Source organism: Biomphalaria glabrata, chromosome 9 (assembly GCF_947242115.1).
Source record: "Biomphalaria glabrata chromosome 9, xgBioGlab47.1, whole genome shotgun sequence".
Lineage (NCBI taxonomy): Eukaryota > Metazoa > Mollusca > Gastropoda > Planorbidae > Biomphalaria > Biomphalaria glabrata.
Window position 1 is genome coordinate 29,408,226 of NC_074719.1, and position 22,815 is coordinate 29,431,040.

The window sequence follows — 22,815 nt, forward strand, 5'->3', positions numbered from 1 at the left end:
AGATGGATTTAAGGAAATCTGATGGTTCAAATATAATGTTTTTATTTGAAAAACTTAAAAATTATTGGTTTCAGCACAACTTTGATAGCAGCAGGGGCAGTTACAAATCCAATTAAAAGCTGTGTCACTTCAATGTATAATGTATTGACTTTGCTTAGCTACGGCTGTACTGTGAGAGAATAGTTAGACAAAGACACAAATATGCCAATTCTCAAATAAACACCAGACTTATACTGACCTAGATTTGTCAGCTTTACGTTTCTCACCTCCCATTAAACAGCCAGGAACAATCCAAATGAAAGTCTATCAATATAGAAATATTTGATAGGTAAATAGAAAGATTATTAAGTCATTAATTCAAAAGAAATAGATAACTTCAAAAACAAATATACAGTGCACCCTTATTTCAAACACTTGTTATTTTTTAACAAATAGTGAGCATAATTGTGATTGATACAGTTCCTATATATTAGTATTAGTTTTTACTCTAAATCTTAGATTCTTTTTTTTCTGAGAAATGTTTCCACTTAATGTTAATGCATAATATATTCTTGTACCTTTCTCTAAAGTAATATTGTATCTTCTAGTTTATGTCTAAGTTAAACCAACATTGTTTTCTAATACTCTGCATAAGCATTCTCAGCTCCAGTAGATGCCTAATTTAAAGAAGTCAGAAACATAGAAAATCTGATCAAATAACTATTAGCTAACAAAACCTTATAATCATTTCGACCTGATGGCATTCCACCATTGTTCAAAATACTATTTCAGGCTTCACTTAATCCTGGTTAGAGTACTCTGTCTCTCCCCTCTTTAAAAATATAGAGTTCAGGCTTCACTTAATCCTGGTTAGAGTACTCTGTCTCTCCCCTCTTTAAAAATATAGAGTTCAGGCTTCACTTAATCCTGGTTAGAGTACTCTGTCTCTCCCCTCTTTAAAAATATAGAGTTCAGGCTTCACTTAATCCTGGTTAGAGTACTCTGTCCCTCCCTTCTTTCTTGATGATTTTGTTGAACTTGATTTTGAAGCATCTTTTTGTTTTCATCTGCTGCATGTTTCTTGTTGAAGGTGTTGAACGTTTGTCCAGTATCACTTTAGACAACCCTGAACATATATGTGTTGGAGAGTTAACTGACACTCTTCAGCAACCCACTGTATCAACAGAATCAAGTCAAGAAAACTTCACACTTCCATCTCAATTAAAACAATATTTTATTGTCACCCCTTGTAAACTACGCCTTGTAACTTTAGCAGCATTGATGTTATGGAAATGTAAGGTAAAGTACATTCTATTTTGTAAATGTCTGATTATATTAGCAGAAAAGAAAAAGTAATAACATTAGCAGTTCATGACAAATTAAGAATTGGATTGTTTCTTTACCTATGTTATAAAAATGGTTGCATTTGTCAGAAGATGGATAGACTTATCCCAAAAGGTTAGAGGATGGCTAGGCAAATTTCAAAGGTCAAAGAATTCCTAATGAATGATAGTCTTAGAATAAAATACTTAAAGCACCTTTGATAGCACAATGGTCAGTTATGCTATAGCTATTCCTTTCAAAACACTTGCATTTCCCATTGGTGAATGGTTTTGTTAAAAGAAATAATTATTGTAATGCATTAAAAAAAACAAAAACAATGTTTAACAAATTCTATGTGAGATAGTTCTAAATGAGTCTGTGCTGATATATTTTATCACCTTCTGGCTATTTATATTGTTGGTTTATTTCCACTTGATACCATGCTATCCTATCCTCAACTCTATATTCTAGTACTCTGGATGTGCAAGCAAAATGATCATCTTTATGTCAACACAAGACTCAGTCCATTTCCATTCTAAACTTCTGAATCAAGTCCTTGGTCCAGCACATAACATCAAGAAAACTTTGACTCAAATGGCTCTGGGTCAAGAGGAAAGCAGTGAGGATGGGGTAGAACTGAAAGACAAGGCAGAATTAACAATGTATCAATTGCACGGTGACATGCAGCAAAAGGTTTGTATCATTTGTTTCAAGACTGTCAAATCTAATTTTGACTATTTAGATAGCAACCATCTCCAGCAAATTATTCATGTCACTTGTTATTTAGTAGTGTTCATTAATTTCAGGACAGAACTTACACCTTCAATAAGTTTGCCAAAGCTACTTCTGGTGTTCTATTATGCACAGTAAGTTAATGTCATTGTTAGTTTATGTAAACATTTATATTATTTAAAACTAAAAGCTACTTCTTTTACTTAATGGTTGATTGTAGAAATATTTGCTGAATCTGAATTTTTGTGTGGCCTGTCTGTCCGTCCATCCCGTTTAGATCTCAAAAACTAGAAGAGAAAATGAAAATCGGACATCATGATATTTTAGATCATTCAAAGTTCTGATGCAACAGCTACTTTTTTCTTTTCCGGAAGTGAACCATCAAATTTTTAAAATTATATATGCAAGCAGATTTTTAAAAAAATTACACCACTTTTCAATGAAAAACTTCAGGGGAAGTAAGTCTTATTACAAAGTTCACAAGCTTCTTCATTAATAAATCCAGCTTCATTCATAGATTCGCGTATTATTGTAAAATGTGCAATAACAATTGAATAAATGTAATTAACATTGGGATTTTAAATTTGAGTAAAAATCAATAAAAGTAGGTAATGAGCTCACACTGTATCGGGAGGTTTCCATGCTGATCTTAGGTGATCACTTAACGCTTTTCTGCTTATTCCAGAAGAGTTAGAAGAGTCTTATCAAAGACGACGTGTTGCGCTGTTTGCTTTTATGGAAAAATAACGCCAAATTTCTTTAAACGATCAAAACATTGGTGAATTTGATGGGGCCGCCTCTGATTTTGTGTGATAACACAAACTCTTTTTGTAATCTTGTTTTTCAATGGATTTGTTTTTTAATCAATACATGATTTTATGAAGAAATTTTATTGGGTTTTAAAGGGAAACTCCAATGGATTTTCAAATTTGTGTTATTGACGCATTTGAATTCTACAAATAAACATAAAAGGTTGTAATCGTTAACATTAGACCATTTTTTATTTAGAGGCTTAGAAACATTTATATTTAATAAATTAGATGGTAAATTCTTGACATCTCACAAAGAACAGGTTTATACAAGCTTTTATGTTTAAGGATTGTCCTCAACAATACTGAAAGTGGATCCAGATCTAACCAATTGCATTGCTTCATTCCTACAGTGGCTGATAGTCGTAGTTATAGCCTAGTCCATAGGCTGTAATTGTCATTGTTATAGTTGTATAGATAAAATAGCATTAGGATAAACAAATCGAGATGAAAAAAAAAATTACATTTTCATCCACACCCCTCCCTGCCCAAAAAGTAAATAGGCTTTGAGTCTGATGTTAACAACCTGTTCAGGCATACATACACATTTAGGGATTTCTTACGTCACATAGATATCCAGTGAAAATCTGACCATTTTAGATACACATAAAAATTGCCAGAGCAAGATCATTTGCTAAGTTATTATTGAAAATAAAATGAAAAGAATAATATATTCATTACAGGTAAATGAAAACACATATTAAAATTGTCCAAACCATCAGAGTTTCCCTTGAAGTTTTCTTGGCATTATATTTCATGAAAAACATATGCAGTCACATGTCAATTGCTGTATTATACAACTGAAAAGTAACACATAAGCAGTCTCATGTTATTTGTTGTCATTTACAACTGAAAAGTAACACATAAGCAGTCTCAGGTCATTTGTTGTAATCTAAAACTGAAAAGTTAAATGATCATTTTACTTGTAGTCAGAAGTAAACAGTTTTAGATTCCTTCTGACCAGTTCTGTGTTATGTTCTCTGCTTGTGTAGGATGTAGCAGCTAGAGGTTTGGATTTACCCCATGTCGATTGGATTGTTCAATATACATCACCTGGAGCAACAGTGGATTACATCCACAGAGTGGGGCGTACAGCTAGGGCAGGAACAAAAGGGCAGTCTGTCTTGTTTTTAATGCCTTCGGAAGTGACCTACATTCAGGAGTTGAACAAACACAAAATAAGGTTAGAATATTTACTTGCAATGACCACACCTAGATGATAATTTCAATAATGTTATGTTATTGGTAAAATAATTTTTGTTTTAATACTATTCAATATTTGTAAAGTCTGAAAAAAGATTAATTTAACACTTCATTGTATTTTTCTCTATTCACATAAGGGAATTTACTTTTATTGACCTAACATTGTAGATGCAGGGTTTGTAGCCACCTTGAAAACCTGGAAAACACCTTGAATTTCATATTATATTCAAGGCCTTGAAAAAGCCTTGAATTTCGTAAAAAACGGTGAAAAAAACTTGAATTTTAAAACTGGACCTTGAGCTCTTTCCCTCCTGTTACCTGGTGTTTATTTTCGTTTTTTTTCCCGGTTACATTGAGCTGACCTAACATTGTAGATACAGGTTTCGTAGCCACCTTGAAAACCTGGAAAACACCTTGAATTTCATATATACATATATATTGCTTGCTATAGTGCGATGCATACCTTGAAAATCTAAAACTCTACCTTGAAAACCTGGAAAATCATTCATGAAATTGGCTATGAACCCTGTAGATAGGATACTTATAAAGATCAGAATATTGAAAGTTATTAGACATTTAAATCACATCCATTTTTCTTTCTAATTTTATATTAGTACTAGACATATGTTACCCGCGACCCGCGGGTCTTTATTTGCGCATTACTGTCGATATAGTCACTGAGAGTATTTTGTAAACAATTAAACGAAATAATAATGTAATAAGTAAAGCGAATGTGTCAATTTAAAAATAGTGTGAATGAAGCGATCAAATCAGAATAGCTAATAGGCTTAAATCCATTTTTTTCAAATTAAAACATTTGTATGTAGGCCTACATATATTTGATTAAAATTTGAGATGAATAGACTAAATTTTGTATGTTCATGTGTATAAAGTATAAAGTAGATCTTGAGGTAGACGTAGATCTAAATCTACACTAATCTAGAGTTTTGTGCTGCGCATGCGTGACCTTTTTTCATGAATGAATTTATATAGGCCTATCTCAACACGGCTACGCAGCTTTAGCGAACAGCGAACGAATGTATTAAAAATGCTTTAGAAAAACAAATTTGAATGTTAATTTGATTAAAATATGAAATGAATGGACAATAATTAGTATGTTTATGTGTTAAAGCATAAAACTATCTTTGCGAAAAGAAGTTTTATCATCTTAGAGTTCAATAAGAGTTTTAGACCTAGGCCTAGGAATAGACTCAGTAGAGAGATGTGTTATATTGTAACCATTTGGTAATGTCTAATGAAAGAATGTTCGCCAGGAAATCTGTAGTCACAGATATCAGGAACTAATTTATGTAAAAAAATGCTTTTGAATAATCTAGTGGATTGGATTTAGATGTATGTTAAACGTAGCTAATGATCCTTTCACGTTATTTCTCTTTCGCTAGTTTTGCGAAAATCGGTTTACCCGAAGTCGATACATTCTTATCTATTAAAAACGAAAAGAGCGATAGCTTTGTTAAATGAATGGGATTATAAAGTGAACAATTAAACGAAATAATTTTTAGTACGCGATTCATGAATGAATATAGATCTAGGCCTATCTCAACTCGGCTTCGCAGCTTTTATAAACAAATTTGAATGTTTATTTGATCAAAATATGAAATGAATGGACTTTAATTAATATGTTAATGTGTTAAAGTATAAAACTATCTGTGCGAAGAGAAGTTTTATCATCTTAGAGTTGAATTAGAGTTTTAGATCTAGGGATGGGATTATAAAGTAAACAATTAAACGAATTAATATTTAGTACGCGATTCATTACGGTATTGTCTAATGAAAGAATGTTCGTCAGGAAATCTGTAGTCACAGATATAAGGAACTAATTTATGTAAAAAATGCTTTTGAAACACAAAATTGAAGGTTAATTTTATTATATAATGAAATCAATGGATCTTCTTTTGTATTTTCATGTGTCAAAGTAAAAAACTATCTGCGCAAAGTGTATTTCTTAAAATTAGATCTAGGTCTAAATCCTTTCTATCTTTTCTCATGTCAACATTGTAGACATGGCCTAGATCCATAAAATACTATAGCTGTAATAGAGTCGGACATTTTTTTTTGAGGGTCTTACGTTTGTTTTAGGGCTACAATACATACACTGCGGTCTAAGTTGGTACCCAAGGAACATTCCTGCCTAGTTTTATCAAGATTGGTCAAGCGGTTTTGATGTCTATAAGTAACATACATCCATACATACATACCCCTCACATTCTACTTTATAATATAGATGGTAATATTTAGTTATAATTTATTTTGAGTAGAAGTACACTTCTTTGATGCCATCCTTAGTAGAAGTACATTTCTTTGATTTCATCCTTAACAAATTCTTTGGAAAGCTTTAAAAAAGACCTTATTGTGGTGCAGTTTTCTCATCTCAATTTGTAACAAGAAAAAAAAAAACTTTAAAAAAAAACAAAGCTTATATTAAGTGTAATTGCATCAATTAGTTTGGATCAGTCATGTAACTTTATGTTTTATTAAATAATTATTTACCAATAATTAATAACTATTTTTTTTATTGATTCTTGTGTTGTCAGGTAAAAGAAATAATTGTGTAAAATTTCAGCTTAATCCAAGATTGGGTGTGGGAGAAATAAGGTGTACAAACCTTTTATCATACAGACAGACAGAGTGAGTTAATATAAGCTTTGTAATCAAAACATTTGTAATAATTGTTTTGAACACTTGTTCTTAGTCTCTGGAAATGTTAAAAAACATTTATGTTAGGGAGACTGGGATATAATACCTGTAGTTAAGTGTGAGTAACAAAGCTAAAGATGGTCAGTATACAGACTAGCAAGAGTGGGTCATCTAGAGGAGATAAGATGAATAAATTGAGATATGAGTACAAGCAGTTTTTTTTTAACAGCTATTATTTGGTGAGGACCAGTAACTGTAAAGTACCACTAACAATAAGTCATTCATTTTTTACCATATTCTTTTGAATAAAGACATTATTATGACTTTCATGAAGACATTGAATTGATTTTAATTAATTACACTTTAATTATTAATGAACTGTTTTAAAAACAGGAGGTGTATAATTAAATGTAAAATGACTGAATAGTTATGTACACAATTATTGGACATCAGATTTTTGCCTATGAGAAGAATTTGTACAGGATTCACATTGTTCACATTCAAAATATAGGATCACTTGTACTTACTTTTAGTGCTGGTTTTGCTTCCTTGGAAAAAGTGTGCTTACAGAGACCACCAGATCTTGTTGCAAATGCAAACAGTTTCTTAGTTTTGTCTATTTGCATTGATATGCAACAAAAAATATTTTTGCATGGACACATTGAGCTGATGGGTAGCAGAAAACTAACTTCCTCGCTCATTTTGCTCTTTCCTCACTGGATTTCAGAATAAATTCACTGAATTTTCTTTGAAAGTTTCTTGAAAATGCTTGTTATCTGTCATCTCTATCAATAGCTTTTGCTGCTAGATGAAAATATTAGCACTCACAATATTTTCCATACTACAGCCGTTTCCTGTATCAAAAATGTTTTAAGTTTGATGATTGGTCAAATTTCCACTATTTCCTTTGTTTCGACAACAAAGACAAGCATTGATTATTAGAAATTTCAAGAGAACAGAAATACTACCAACTTTACATTTGTGGACAAATTTATCCAGAAAGAGACTTTTGAAGAGCTGAAGATTCCTATTTCATGGTGAAAATACTGAGTCCTTATCAAGGAGAGATACATTCAGTTCTTTAAATTTTTTGAACAGGTCATCAAGGTGTCCAAGGCAGCAAAGCCATAACAAATCTTCAAGAAATGAAGTGGAGCTCAAAATGTCTCAAATGTCAAAATTTCTCTAGGAAATCATTAACTGCAAAAGCTTCTCATGGCCAGAACCTATTTCTTAGCACAGTTGATGAAATAACCACATTTCAAACTGTTGCTCTAGGTCGAAGCAGGACGGTTTGGCGACACCGTTTTGGCCCCGCCATTTTGGCGCGAAGGTCGTTTTGGCACAAGCCGTTTTGGCGCGAAATACATTATGTAAGTTTATTGTATTATTTCTTTTAAAAGAATTATTCATATCTATGTTTTGCATGAGTGTTTGTGTTAAGACATATTTTTCACGTACTAAATGTAAATGTGTGTTTGTTTTTCACATCATTTTCTTTAATAAACATTTTGGCTTGTGTATGTGTGTTTATTAAGAGGCACACTTTTATTTTCAAAAAAGTTTTTTAAGATATTACTTTAAAATTAAAAACAAAATGAAACGATGATAGACTAAAAATTGATGCAATTATTTGTTTACATTAACATTGGTTTATTTAATGACTGTATGGTATCTCCAGCTATACTTACCAAACACTTGCTAATAATAAGTAAAAATATAATACATGTACCATGTTTCTCAAAATACTTTAAGTTAAGTATACATAGACACCATGGTTATTTGCCTAAGTCGCTGGAATTCAAGGGTTCATTAAAAAAAAAGCTACGTGCTTATTAAATTATCGTCAAATGATATCTCGTGCCAAAACGTCCCGTCGCCAAAACGGCTTGCGCCAAAACGTCCCGTCGCCAAAACGGCCGCGCCAAAACGTCACGTACCGGCTCTAGGTGTAATTAATAACTTGTTCAGTGTCATTTAATGTTTTGTACAAAATGTTTGTTTGTCATATGTTTTACATGTTTCGGATGTTCCTTCAGAGTCAAAGATAGTTTACTTCCTAGTCCAAACCTCCCGCAGGACAAAGGGGAAGGGGGCAGGGTTTGAACCTGTGATCATCAACAAGTCCAAATGAAAGTCCTGCACGCAAACTGCACAACCAGGCAGGCAAAGACTTGATCTCTTGCTTTTGCCTGAAATATCTCTGCCTTCAAAAAGTCTGAAGCTACAATTTTCTTCTCAAGCATCTGTTGTATCCAATACTAGAATATTTCTGGATTTTCCCTTTACACTAGAATATGGAATACTTTTCCAAATGTTGCCCCTTTTTGTCAAGTGCATATGATGACACTTGCAAATCCTTGTTATACAGACTAAAGGGAACTGTGGCTTTCTTTTATGATTTGAGTACTAATAAAATGTTGCTGAAGTAAGGATGGATTCACTGGTTTGAGAGTAAAATTCTATTTTGATATCCTGCTAAGAACATCTGCTGACTAGGAAAAGTGAGGGATTTAGTTATGCAAACTGTCACAGTCAAGGGACAGATGAGATGGAGCACCTCTGGAGCAGAGACTACATCTGAGCCCTTATATTTGTAGTCCATGTTGATGTGTTGTGAATTTTGTCATCTTTTAACATCATTCCTACATTTTCACATCAGCATGATCATTTGGAACCATTTATGTAAGTTTCCAATAATATTTCTTTTTTTTCCCTTGAACTTGTTGACTTGATCAAGTCTTGTTGTTTCTGTCTAGACAGCTATTGAATTTCTTACTAAATGACATAAACAAGAAAAGAGAAATAAGTGGATTAAAGGACTTGTCTCATGACAGTTCTTCATCATTAGAAATTCAAATATTTTGGATTGAAATGCCACTGGCCAAATGTGACAAAGGACACAAGGATTGTTTCTCTATTTGAACCTGAAAGATTGCATCATATTTAAAGACTGTTACAGCCCTGCTTAATCTTATTGATTAAATCTCAGCCAAAGACTGTCAGTTAATCTCAGAGCTTTGTTCTGTCTCTATCTCATTACAGATATATTTTTAGACATTTCAAAAAGGGTCTTGATTATAAGCTGAGGAGATGTATAGAAACTATACTTTGAATTAGTCTTATTTATTTTGAAGGAAAGAACATTTACTGTAAAGGTCTTGAAAAAATTGTTCAGGCTGTGTAGAGGTTTTAAACAGACCATTGAAATATCAAAACAACAATAGATTTTCTTATCAGTTCAAAACTTTTTTTTTGTTTGGCTAGAGAAAAAAAAACAACAACTATAAAAGTTGAGTTGTGTTGGATTGTTATCAAAGTAATTGGAAGTTTTTAAAACTTTCTTTATGCCAGACAATTATGAACTTTAATAAACCTTGCACTTGAGTGAGTTGAATATCTTCATGACTCTGTGTTGTTTGTCTCAATATTTCAGTGTCTAGAAAAGTGTTGACCAATTAGTTTTGTAGATCATCACATCTTTTGTTTGTGTGTCCATTTGAATTGTATGTAAAATTGTAAAATATTAATGCTAAAGTAACCTGACTTTTGAAGGAAATCAGTGACTGAAAACAATTAGTGTCTGATTTATATTAGTATCTGAGAGTAGCCAGTCACTGACAGGACCATAAGAAGTAAGGGACTAAATAAAATAAAAGTAAAAACAGTTTCTAAAAGTAGAGAGCAATATTTTACTATATTCTTGCAATATAAGATTTTTGTCACACAAGAAGTTGCAAAAAGAAAAGATTGTCTTTTCAGACTTACAAAGCCACTGATTGCCATATATTATTAGCTCTTTAGACAGAAATGAATGTATAACCATTTTAAAATTCTTTAAAAATCACCCATGTAAAGTGTTATGAAGTTGTCAGTAGCATCGCTTTGTCATTGGTAGGTATCCATATTGCAGTTAGTGTTTCAAAGGCCCCAGGGTATTAAATAAATGTTTCAAGTGTGTCATTTGTCATGTTTAGATGTCATATATAGTTCAGCATTGATGTATGGATGTTCAGTGGGTGTTCATGTATATAGTTCAGCATTGATGTTCGGATGTTCAGGTACTTCTTTCTAGTTTTCCTGCATTCTGGTTTAGACTTCACAAAAATTGTCAGATTTTATGTAGCCCTTAAAATGCTTGACTTTTAGAAATTAAACAAACTTTGAAACTTGCATCATTACATTTTTTTTTTTTGACCAGCCTTGACCAGATGGATGTGTCCAGTGTACTGGAACCTTTGTTGCTTCATGTTCAAGATCTCCCTCAACCACAAGATGTCACTACCAAGGTAAAACTGAATATAGTAATACCTTAGAGAATTTGAGTTTCTATTCCTACAAAATATTTAAAGTTTTCTTATCAATCAAGCTTAGTCTAGTTCCCTGTAAAAACAAAACTGTAATGTAACTTATTCACAGCGCCAGACACCCAAGACTGTTGAAGAAGCTGCAACATTTCTACAGGACAGGTTTGAAGAATGTGTTTTGAATGATAAGGACATGAACATTTTAGCAAGTAAAGGTTGGGCATTATGTCTGTTTTAGCAAACTATTATATTGATACAGTTTTTACTACTTAGTTACAAACATCTCAACAATGGTTTGGTTTAAATGAATAGAAATGTTGCATATTGTAAATAACTTTCAGACTCTGCTGAAGTATGTAATAATTTAACCTTTCAACAGGTTTTCAGTCCTATATCAGAGCCTATGCCACTTATTCAAAGGAAGTAAAAAATATTTTTAAAGTAAGTGACCTTCACCTTGGACATGTAGCTAAAAGTTTTGCTCTAAGAGTTGCTCCTGCCTTGGTTCACAATGCCACTGCCACTTTGGCTCTCAAACACAAGAAGAAAACAAGGTGGGCTATTTTAGTAGTACATGAGACAATTCAGGAATAAATCATTTGTTTTGTTAGATACCAACTTTACATTGCCATTTTATTTTTCATGAATGTTTCAGTAACAGGCCAGACAATTTCAGGCAAGTCACATTAAGTGAATACTCTTCAGGATTACAAGCTGCTAATTGTAATGTCAAGACCAAACCATCAATCAAGAGAAAGTTCAAAACAAAATTGAAATGGAAATAAACAAAAAAAACTACCAACTAAACATGTTTTTTATTATTCCTTTACATTTTGTCCATTGGAAAGTTATTGGACATAAACTGGTTGTTGTATACTACCCCGTTATGTCAGTATCACTCTGTGTCTCAGGAGCATAGGTCTGGAACCACTCAGTCCATTTAGTAACATTTTAGTAGATAAATAGAAATAGAGTTGTTTTTATTATTACACAAGCCTAGTATTATATTTGTAACCAATACATCTCTATAAAACTGTTTCTATCACTATTAGATCCTGGACTGTCTTATTCAGCTTCTTCAAGATCTGATACTTCTGCTGGCATGTCCTCTTTCTGCTCCGTCTCCTCTGTCCCAGCAGTCTCGATGTCAGATGGCTGTTTCAGGGCTACGTTTGGCAGCACCTCCTCATTCACGTCTGCACCTTCAGCCAAGATTTCTAGGGTAACTCTTTCCGCCTCTTCTCTGGCCCATTTAGCAGCTTCTGCTTGTTGTCTGCGCAGTTCAGCTTCTTTTCTAGCAGCAATCTGAACACAAGGATTAGAGTGACTTAAAGGATTCCTAGACTTTAAACATCTTATGATGTTGTCTTATTATTTCACTATTTTAACGTATACACATAGCTTAGTGTATAGAGCTATTCAGAAGTAGTTTAGTGATCCAGAAAGCTTTTCAAAACTTTGTTTATTGCACGAATTGGGTGCTTCAACAGAATTGGGTGCTTCAACACGGCATTTGAAGTTCGGTGAATACATCTATATGTTACCAGTCAAAATAATTGTCACTTAGGTCAATGGATCATTATGTAAGGTAATGTCAGGGTCAACATCCTTCGTCCCCCACACAGCACCCTCCCCTATGATACAATTGAAAGGTGCCAGGCATGAATGAACTTGACACTAGATACTCTCTGACCTGAGCTTCAACAGTTGCCCGGAGTGCATTCAATTCATCTACCAGACGAGCTTCCTCTTCTTCCTCGGGCGTCATAACATGCAGCCCTGTCAACATGCCAGCTTCAAAGTGAGTTGGTCCTGAAACAATTGACGAGAGAAGAACAGGAATAGAGCAGCATGGGAATTCTTTCGGCACCTCTATCAACTCAATGTAATGGGGCGTAACTCTTAAGGCTTAAATAAGTGAGCCCAAGTTTGATGTGAATGTTAGTTCCAGAATTGAAACCCACCCACACCTTAGAGCAGGGGTTCTCATTGAAAAAGACCATTGAAAAAATGGATTGTTATTGTCTATTCTTCAATTGCTGTGGGGGGGGGGGGGGTAGCGGCTAAGTGGGGGATTGTAAAAAGGGGTCGCCGAGCATAAAAGGTTGAGAACCGCTGCCCAAGAGGTACCGGTATTATTTATAGAGAAATGACGAAATTTGTAAAAAAAAAATATTTACAAGTAAATATTTTTTTTTTTTGCCAGTTTTTATATTGTGCCTCTAGAATGTTGGCCGATTCAGAGTTTGGGGAATACTATTGCATCTGACACCCCCAACCCTTCGGGTGTAGGGCTATTCATCTTTTTTTTTTTTTTTTTTTTAAATAAAAATTATAATATACATCTATTTAATGTATGCAACTTGTTGATAGTTGCACCGCACTCCAATCTCAAAGTCAGTCAAAATACTGGTTTAAGATTAAAGAGTTTTTTTTCAGTTGGGGGAAGACACTCTACTTTAAAAAAAAAAAAGTACCCATTTAGACTTTTCGATCTATAGGGCAGATGATGTTTAGATCATCAGTTTCTGTGGCCTATGGTTAACGAAGCTGTCATTTATGATCATGTGTCCAGCACAACGACCAACCGCTTTACTTTCCAAACTAATGTCAGGTACCCATTGGAGTTGGGTGAATCCAGGAGTGTCCTTAAAATTAAAAATCCCGGGACGCCTCTGGTCGGAGGCCCCCTTATTCTAGGCTATATACTATGTATGTTTTTGTGTGTGTTTATATATAGGGTTCGAGTTTAAATGGGGTTAGGGTTTGACCCCCCCCCCCCCCCCCCCATCAAAAGTTTTGGATACGCCAATGGAATTACTTGTCAAGAATAAGAAACAAATTCTTATAATAGCGTATGTGTCAAGTCAATCAAGTTGTGAAGGCGTGTACAATATAATAATATGATTAGGCCTCAAGTTGTGTAGGAGCATACACTACTTTGACTAGGGCTACACCTCAATGTATCTGCGTCTAATTGCTTAAAACTCTTGAATCTAGAAACCAACTGACCAATGGGAGGCGGGGAGGGCGGCATTCTCAATGTTGTCTCTCCAACATCGTCCAAGAAGTCCTCGCCAATACCACGATCTTGCTCATCTAAAATGACCAGAGCTGCTTCTTGAGCCAGATCCATCAGTCCACTAATTTCATCTTTGTTGTCAAGAACATACTGACCATGCAGTTCACATGCCACATCAAACACAAATTTACCGTAACCAAACATCTGAAAAATGGTTCAATACATCCATCATTTACTTTATAGATCTAATAATTTGTTCTAGGGATGGCTAAGACTGTTGTCTTCATGGTCCTAAGTGCGAACCGTCTTTTATGCATCATGCCACTAAACTAGCTGATAAAGCTGGCCTGTCCACCATGCCACTAGACTAGCTGATAAAGCTGGCCTCTCCACCATGCCACTAGACTAGCTGATAAAGCTGGCCTCTCCACCATACCACTAAACTAGCTGATAAAGCTGGCCTCTCCACCATGCCACTAAACTAGCTGATAAAGCTGGCCTCTCCACCATGCCACTAAACTAGCTGATAAAGCTGGCCTGTCCACCATGCCACTAAACTAGCTGATGAAGCTGGCCTCTCCACCATGCCACTAAACTAGCTGATAAAGCTGGCCTGTCCACCATGCCACTAGACTAGCTGATAAAGCTGGCCTCTCCACCATGCCACTAAACTAGCTGATAAAGCTGGCCTGTCCACCATGCCACTAGACTAGCTGATAAAGCTGGCCTGTCCACCATGCCACTAGACTAGCTGATAAAGCTGGCCTCTCCACCATGCCACTAAACTAGCTGATGAAGCTGGCCTCTCCACCATGCCACTAAACTAGCTGATAAAGCTGGCCTGTCCACCATGCCACTAGACTAGCTGATAAAGCTGGCCTCTCCACCATGCCACTAAACTAGCTGATAAAGCTGGCCTGTCCACCATGCCACTAGACTAGCTGATAAAGCTGGCCTCTCCACCATGCCACTAGACTAGCTGATAAAGCTGGCCTCTCCACCATGCCACTAGACTAGCTGATAAAGCTGGCCTCTCCACCATGCCACTAGACTAGCTGATAAAGCTGGCCTCTCCACCATGCCACTAAACTAGCTGATAAAGCTGGCCTCTCCACCATGCCACTAAACTAGCTGATAAAGCTGGCCTCTCCACCAACAGACAAAACATTAACGTTTTCATCGCTTTCCCCTTGGTGTCGCCCAACGACCCCAGACCTACGTTTGAAACTAGTGGACCCTATCACCACTAAGCGAAGGCATTCATCTATCAATTTTCAATTGCTAGTACTGGACACCATTAATGAGTTCAAGCCTAGTGCCATTTTTGCATATACTGATTGGTCGGATTCAATATACTCTTGAAGTTTAGACTATGGAGCCTACATTGACAGTTAAAATCTTTGGTAGTCTTTGCAGTTTTGATTTGGAGGCAAGGCTCAATTCAAGTCATTGACTTTCAGCTCGACATGAGTGCAACACAGATGGTCGTGGTCACTGACTCGAAAACTGTACTAAAGGCTTTGCAAAGCCCTGGACAATCCCCCCACCCCCAAATATCGACACTATCATCATGGCCTCACACAACATAAAGCACCCCGCCAGGTAATAATGCAGTGGGTATCGTGTGAGGTTATATCATGCTCTGGCAACAAACAAAAAAAAGGGAAAAAAGGCTTGAGTGTTGGGACCAAATATCCCACGGAGTATAGAAGTACATGAGACGCCCTTACCGAGACTGCCCAGGCTTTAACAAGCTTGCAAGCTATTATATCTACTTTGTTCAAATAGACATGTTCCCAGACACAATTGTTGAATGTAGCATTGAGACATTAGGCCTATCTGATAGAGCTATATAATTTTATACAACTGTATCCATAAGACAATAAAAAAACAACAACACCAAAACACATTTAGTAGCATTCACCATAATGTGTAATTGTATCGTTTAGAAGTCATACATAGTTAGGGTGTGTAAATGTGGTGTTAATACTTCAAACTGTGTTCAACACTTCCCAACAAACATCATGAGGCGTTTTTCTAACATTATGACATCTTCACTTTAGGCCACAATGATCCTATTTAAATGTAACTGTCACAGCTTTCTTCTTGTTGAAGGGGCTAATTTGTTGGTTTTGCCGAGAAGTGCTAAACCTGTAGACCTTTTCTTGAGATGTCAGATGTTGCAAGAAGTTACTGTGACGTGCAGGGGATTCTATAGATATATATCTCTAGATCTAAATACTATCTTAAAGATTCAATAAATGAAGATCCTTTTTAAATCAAATACAGAACTTTAATTCAAAACTTGGAAGCACAGGAATAGATATAATATATACAGAAATAAAACTGTGTCAGATGAATAACTTCGTTCAAAGCTCAATAATAAACTATGCTCAGATTACTTCTAGATTTAATAAAATACAAGACTTGTCTCTACAAATTCTAACTCAAAATTAAAATACGTCCTATCTCTATAAAATTTACATCACGACTGAAGGTTTTCGATGGCGCCTTTTCCATCCTCCAATTTTTGACCCTTGGCTTAACCAGTGAAATCATTTTCTTCAACCAATCAAATAATTTCCTGTCAAGTGTCATACAAGAGATTGACAGATTTCTGCTAACGTCATGGGAAATTCCTATAGTTGACACGTGCTTTACAGGCATAGATATGTTCAAGTATTTAATATTTTCAATCAATTCGTGACAGTAACAAACAAATATGTCCAAGTCATTGTGCGTTTCCCACATAGGAAACTATCTCATGGAAAGTACAATTGATACTCAAAACTGAAATCCATTGTAGTATTAGCCATTCCCATCAATCAGGTACATTATATGTTAGTAGAGCTCCACAGCCTCAACTGCTTGATGTAGTGTTCTAGTTATAACATTACAAGACCAACATTTACATACATGGCCATGGCTTGATGTAGTGCTCTAGTTATAACATTACAAGACCAACATTAACATACATGGCCATGGCTTGATGTAGTGCTCTAGTTATAACATTACAAGACCAACATTAACATACATGGCCATGGCTTGATGTAGTGCTCTAGTTATAACATTACAAGACCAACATTTACATACATGGCCATGGCTTGATGTAGTGCTCTAGTTATAACATTACAAGACCAACATTAACATACATGGCCATGGCTTGATGTAGTGCTCTAGTTATAACATTACAAGACCAACATTAACATACATGGCCATGGCTTGATGTAGTGCTCTAGTTATAACATTACAAGACCAACATTTACATACATGGCCATGGCTTGATGTAGTGCTCTAGTTATAACATTACAAGACCAACATTAACATACATGGCCATGGCTTGATGTAGTGCTCTAGTTATAACATTACAAGACCAACATTTACATACATGGCCATGGCTTGATGTAGTGCTCTAGTTATAACATTACAAGACCAACATTAACATACATGGCCATGGCTTGATGTAGTGCTCTAGTTATAACATTACAAGACCAACATTAACATACATGGCCATGTCTTGATGTAGTTCTCTAGTTATAACATTACAAGACCAACATTAACATACATGGCCATGGCTTGATGTAGTGCTCTAGTTATAACATTACAAGACCAACATTAACATACATGGCCATGGCTTGATGTAGTGCTCTAGTTATAACATTACAAGACCAACATTAACATACATGGCCATGGCTTGATGTAGTGCTCTAGTTATAACATTACAAGACCAACATTAACATACATGGCCATGGCTTGATGTAGTGCTCTAGTTATAACATTACAAGACCAACATTAACATACATGGCCATGGCTTGATGTAGTGCTCTAGTTATAACATTACAAGACCAACATTAACATACATGGCCATGGCTTGATGTAGTGCTCTAGTTATAACATTACAAGACCAACATTAACATACATGGCCATGGCTTGATGTAGTGCTCTAGTTATAACATTACAAGACCAACATTAACATACATGGCCATGGCTTGATGTAGTGCTCTAGTTATAACATTACAAGACCAACATTAACATACATGGCCATGGCTTGATGTACTGCTCTAGTTATAACATTACAAGACCAAATTTAACATACATGGCCATGGCTTGATGTACTGCTCTAGTTATAACATTACAAGACCAACATTAACATACATGGCCATGGCTTGATGTAGTGCTCTAGTTATAACATTACAAGACCAACATTAATATACATGGCCATGACTTGATGTAACACTAGGACATCAGTACACAACCATGACTTGATGTAACACTAGGACATCAGTACACAATCATGACTTGATGTAACACTAGGACATCAGTACACAATCATGACTTGATGTAACACTAGGACATCAGTACACAATCATGACTTGATGTAACACTAGGACATCAGTACACAACCATGACTTGATGTAACACTAGGACATCAGTACAGAATCATGACGTGATGTAACACTAGGACATCAGTACACAACCATGACTTGATGTAACACTAGGACATCAGTACACAATCATGACTTGATGTAACACTAGGACATCAGTACACAACCATGACTTGATGTAACACTAGGACATCAGTACACAATCATGACTTGATGTAACACTAGGACATCAGTACACAATCATGACTTGATGTAACACTAGGACACCCTGTTAATTTTTTTTGGTTTACATGTTTCGGGTGTTCCTTCAGAAATAAACATTTTACACATTAATCCAAACTTCAGACTGGAAGAGGGTAGGGTTCAGACTCAGGGCTATCGGGACGACAGTCCGAAGCGCATGCCCCTCGACCAGGTAGCTATCTATTTATGACAGTCCACTCTGCGGTCTCCCAGGGCCCTACCATTAAGGTAGGCTAAAAAACGTACTCAAAACTATACAATGTAAAAGAAAAGATATATATATATATTGAAGTCAACAATATAGTATATGTCCTACTCTACATGTATAGCTTTCTTCCATAGACTATATAGTATATGTCCTACTCTACATGTATAGCTTTCTTCCATAGACTATATAGTATATGTCCTACTCTACATGTATAGCTTTCTTCCATAGACTATATAGTATATGTCCTACTCTACATGTATAGCTTTCTTTCATAGACTGTATAGTATATGTCCTACTCTACATGTATAGCTTTCTTTCATAGACTATATAGTATATGTCCTACTCTACATGTATAGCTTTCTTTCATAGACTGTATAGTATATGTCCTACTTTACATGTATAGCTTTCTTCCATAGACTATATAGTATATGTCCTACTCTACATGTATAGCTTTCTTTCATAGACTATATAGTATATGTCCTACTCTACATGTATAGCTTTCTTTCATAGACTGTATAGTATATGTCCTACTCTACATGTATAGCTTTCTTTCATAGACTGTATAGTATATGTCCTACTCTACATGTATAGCTTTCTTTCATAGACTATATAGTATATGTCCTACTCTACATGTATAGCTTTCTTTCATAGACTGTATAGTATATGTCCTACTTTACATGTATAGCTTTCTTCCATAGACTATATAGTATATGTCCTACTCTACATGTATAGCTTTCTTTCATAGACTATATAGTATATGTCCTACTCTACATGTAGAGCTTTCTTCCATAGACTATATAGTATATGTCCTACGCTACATGTATAGCTTTCTTTCATAGACTATATAGTATATGTCCTACTCTACATGTAGAGCTTTCTTCACATTAATTTCAACACTCAAAAGAGGGTAGGGCCTCACTTACTAAACAAGAAAATATCAAAAAGAATACTTTAAAAAATTATATGAAGCGAAGTTGTATCAATTAGCCTAGTTGGAATCAATCATGTATTTAAATATGTAATAGAGCTAGACTAACAACAAGAAATCTGTGCGATTAGAAATATTTTTACCAATTGTTTTTGTTTAGCGCTATTTCAGGCGTTAAGCTTTCTATGCTATGATCCTAACACTTGTCTGGAACAGTTGAGAAATATGGTTGGGAGGGGTAGGGGGTATCTGGGTAAATGTAGGCCTACAATGATTAGTTAATTAACTAATTGCTTTTTTTTATTGATTTTGTTTTGTTCGGTAAAAGGAATCATTGTACAAAATTTCAGCTTGATCCGAGATGGGGTGTGGGAGAAATAACCAGACAGAGTGAGTTGATATAAACTTTGTAAAAATTGGTCTGGATCAGATCTCCAGACTCAGCAACACATCACGTTTTCTCATTAGGGTCACTGTCACATACTTAAAGATGTGTTACTTCTTGACATTACGTTTGTCAAGAAAACTAATACGTCTATCTACATTCTAGTGATAAATGAATAACCAGTGAATGACTTGTGAATGACTTGTAGATACTGACCTTATTATCTCGAAAACGTCCACAGTATTTGTAGTTACAGTAATGGAACTCACCAAAGCCTTCCCACTTCCCTTTACACCAGGAGCCGCTGGAAAAAACAAGTAGTGTTCACATCAATACAAGGAGTGTTCACATCAATACAAGAAGTGTTCACATCAATACAAGCAATGTTCACATCAATACAAGCAGCAGTGTTCACATCAATACAAGCAGTGTTCACATCAATACAAGCAATGTTCACATCAATACAAGCAGTGTTGACATCAATACAAGAAGTGTTCACATCAATACAAGCAATGTTCACATCAACACAAGAAGTGTTCACATCAACACAAGAAGTGTTCACATCAATACAAGAAGTGTTCACATCAATACAAGCAATGTTCACATCAATACAAGCAGTGTTCACATCAATACAAGAAGTGTTCACATCAATACAAGCAATGTTCACATCAATACAAGCAGTGTTCATATCAACACAAGAAGTGTTCACATCAATACAAGAAGTGTTCACATCAATACAAGGAGTTTTCACATCAATACAAGCAGTGTTCACATCAATACAAGGAGTGTTCATATCAATACAAGAAGTGTTCACATCAATACAAGAAGTGTTCACATCAATACAAGAAGTGTTCACATCAATACAAGAAGTGTTCATATCAATACAAGAAGTGTTCACATCAATACAAGCAGTGTTCATATCAATACAAGAAGTGTTCACATCAATACAAGAAGTGTTCACATCAATACAAGCAGTGTTCACATCAATACAAGCAGTGTTCACATCAATACAAGAAGTGTTCACATCAATACAAGCAGTGTTCACATCAATACAAGAAGTGTTCACATCAATACAAGAAGTGTTCACATCAACACAAGAAGTGTTCACATCAATACAAGAAGTGTTCACATCAATACAAGAAGTGTTCACATCAATACAAGGAGTGTTCACATCAATACAAGAAGTGTTCACATCCATACAAGGAGTGACTTCACGTCTCAGTTCAAATCATCAATAAACATTGGGACATCTTCAGTCAGTTCACTACTTTTAACATCATCATGATATAACAAGTACACTTAACAACATCATAATATCCTCACTACATCACCTTAACCAAAGTATGAACAAGCAAAATACACAAAAATCCTTTTAAAAAAACAAAGCTTCTCTAAGGACAAGAACTCCTCACTTACGACAATATCAGTACTGTAGAAGTTATTTTTTTGTTATCAAAAGAAGTAGTTAATTACCAATAATAAATTGCATAATGAGTATTTTTTTTTATTCATTCATGTTTTATTAGGTACAAAGAATACATTTTTGAACGTATCAACTTGATCGGAACATGCGTGTAGGACAAATAGCGTGAACAATTTAGTAATGGGACTAATACCCCATACTAATACCCCATACTAGAACCCCATACTAATACCCCATACTAATACCCCATACTAATACCCCATACTAATACCCTATTAATTTAGCCATTTCTGTGAATACTAAAGGATTAATCTCCCTTGTTGATATAAAAAATAATAATATAAATTACTAGTAATAACTGACTTATTGGTTAATGTTTTGTATTGATTCATGTCTTGCTACGCCAATGAATAATGGTGCAAAGTTTCAATTTGATCTGAGAATGGGCGTGGTAAAAATAACGTGTACACATTTTTTACTGCACAGTGAGAGTTGATATCAGCTTTGTAACAAATAATTGTTGTTATTGGTGTAATCAAATAAGGGTTTTGTTACTTGTTTTTGTTTAGATACTCACACAGTTTTATACAATTATTTTCAGGAGGAGTAGCGGTAAAAAAAAAAACGACTAAGAGTAGCAACTGAATATGAAAAAAAAAAATAACGTTGTCTATGTTCTAGTGAAAATAACGTCGTCTATGTTCTAGTGAAAATAACGTCGTCTATGTTCTAGTGAAAATAACGTCGTCTATGTTCTAGTGAAAATAACGTCGTCTATGTTCTAGTGAAAATAGCGTCTATGTTCTAGTGAAAATAACAACGTCTATGTTCTAGTGAAAATAACGTCGTCTATGTTCTAGTGAAAATAACGTCGTCTATGTTCTAGTGAAAATAGCGTCTATGTTCTAGTGAAAATAACAACGTCTATGTTCTAGTGAAAATAACGTCGTCTATGTTCTAGTGAAAATAACATCGTCTATGTTCTAGTGAAAATAACAACGTCTATGTTGTAGTGAAAATAACGTCGTCTATGTTGTAGTGAAAATAACGTCTATGTTTTAGTGAAAATAACAACGTCTATGTTCTAGATAAAATAACAACGTCTATGTTCTAGTGAAAATAACGTCTATGTTCTAGTGAAAATAACAACGTCTATGTTCTAGTGAAAATAACAACGTCTATGTTCTAGTGAAAATAACGTCGTCTATGT

General features: G+C 34.9%; 2 protein-coding genes across 4 annotated transcripts in view; one reads left to right on the forward strand and one right to left on the reverse strand.

Annotated features, from left to right (window-relative positions):
• Positions 1 to 11,818, forward strand: part of LOC106059169 (probable ATP-dependent RNA helicase DDX31) — a 25,913-nt gene extending 14,095 nt beyond the window's left edge. For both annotated transcript variants that reach the window (XM_056041582.1, XM_056041583.1), the window contains exons 10-17: positions 1,070 to 1,278; positions 1,774 to 1,995; positions 2,109 to 2,168; positions 3,836 to 4,026; positions 10,906 to 10,993; positions 11,124 to 11,226; positions 11,391 to 11,565; positions 11,667 to 11,818. In XM_056041582.1, coding sequence (XP_055897557.1) covers positions 1,070 to 1,278; positions 1,774 to 1,995; positions 2,109 to 2,168; positions 3,836 to 4,026; positions 10,906 to 10,993; positions 11,124 to 11,226; positions 11,391 to 11,565; positions 11,667 to 11,796 — 1,178 coding nt within the window. In that variant the 3' untranslated portion in view covers positions 11,797 to 11,818. The remainder of the gene's footprint in view (positions 1 to 1,069; positions 1,279 to 1,773; positions 1,996 to 2,108; positions 2,169 to 3,835; positions 4,027 to 10,905; positions 10,994 to 11,123; positions 11,227 to 11,390; positions 11,566 to 11,666) is intronic.
• The window catches only part of LOC106059172 (radial spoke head 1 homolog), a 23,712-nt gene continuing 12,704 nt past the window's right edge, over positions 11,808 to 22,815 (reverse strand). For both annotated transcript variants that reach the window (XM_056041587.1, XM_056041588.1), the window contains exons 5-8: positions 20,399 to 20,486; positions 14,024 to 14,237; positions 12,705 to 12,823; positions 11,808 to 12,316 (exon numbers count right to left, since the gene is read on the reverse strand). In XM_056041587.1, the coding sequence (XP_055897562.1) occupies positions 12,077 to 12,316; positions 12,705 to 12,823; positions 14,024 to 14,237; positions 20,399 to 20,486 (661 nt within the window). In that variant the 3' untranslated portion in view covers positions 11,808 to 12,076. The remainder of the gene's footprint in view (positions 12,317 to 12,704; positions 12,824 to 14,023; positions 14,238 to 20,398; positions 20,487 to 22,815) is intronic.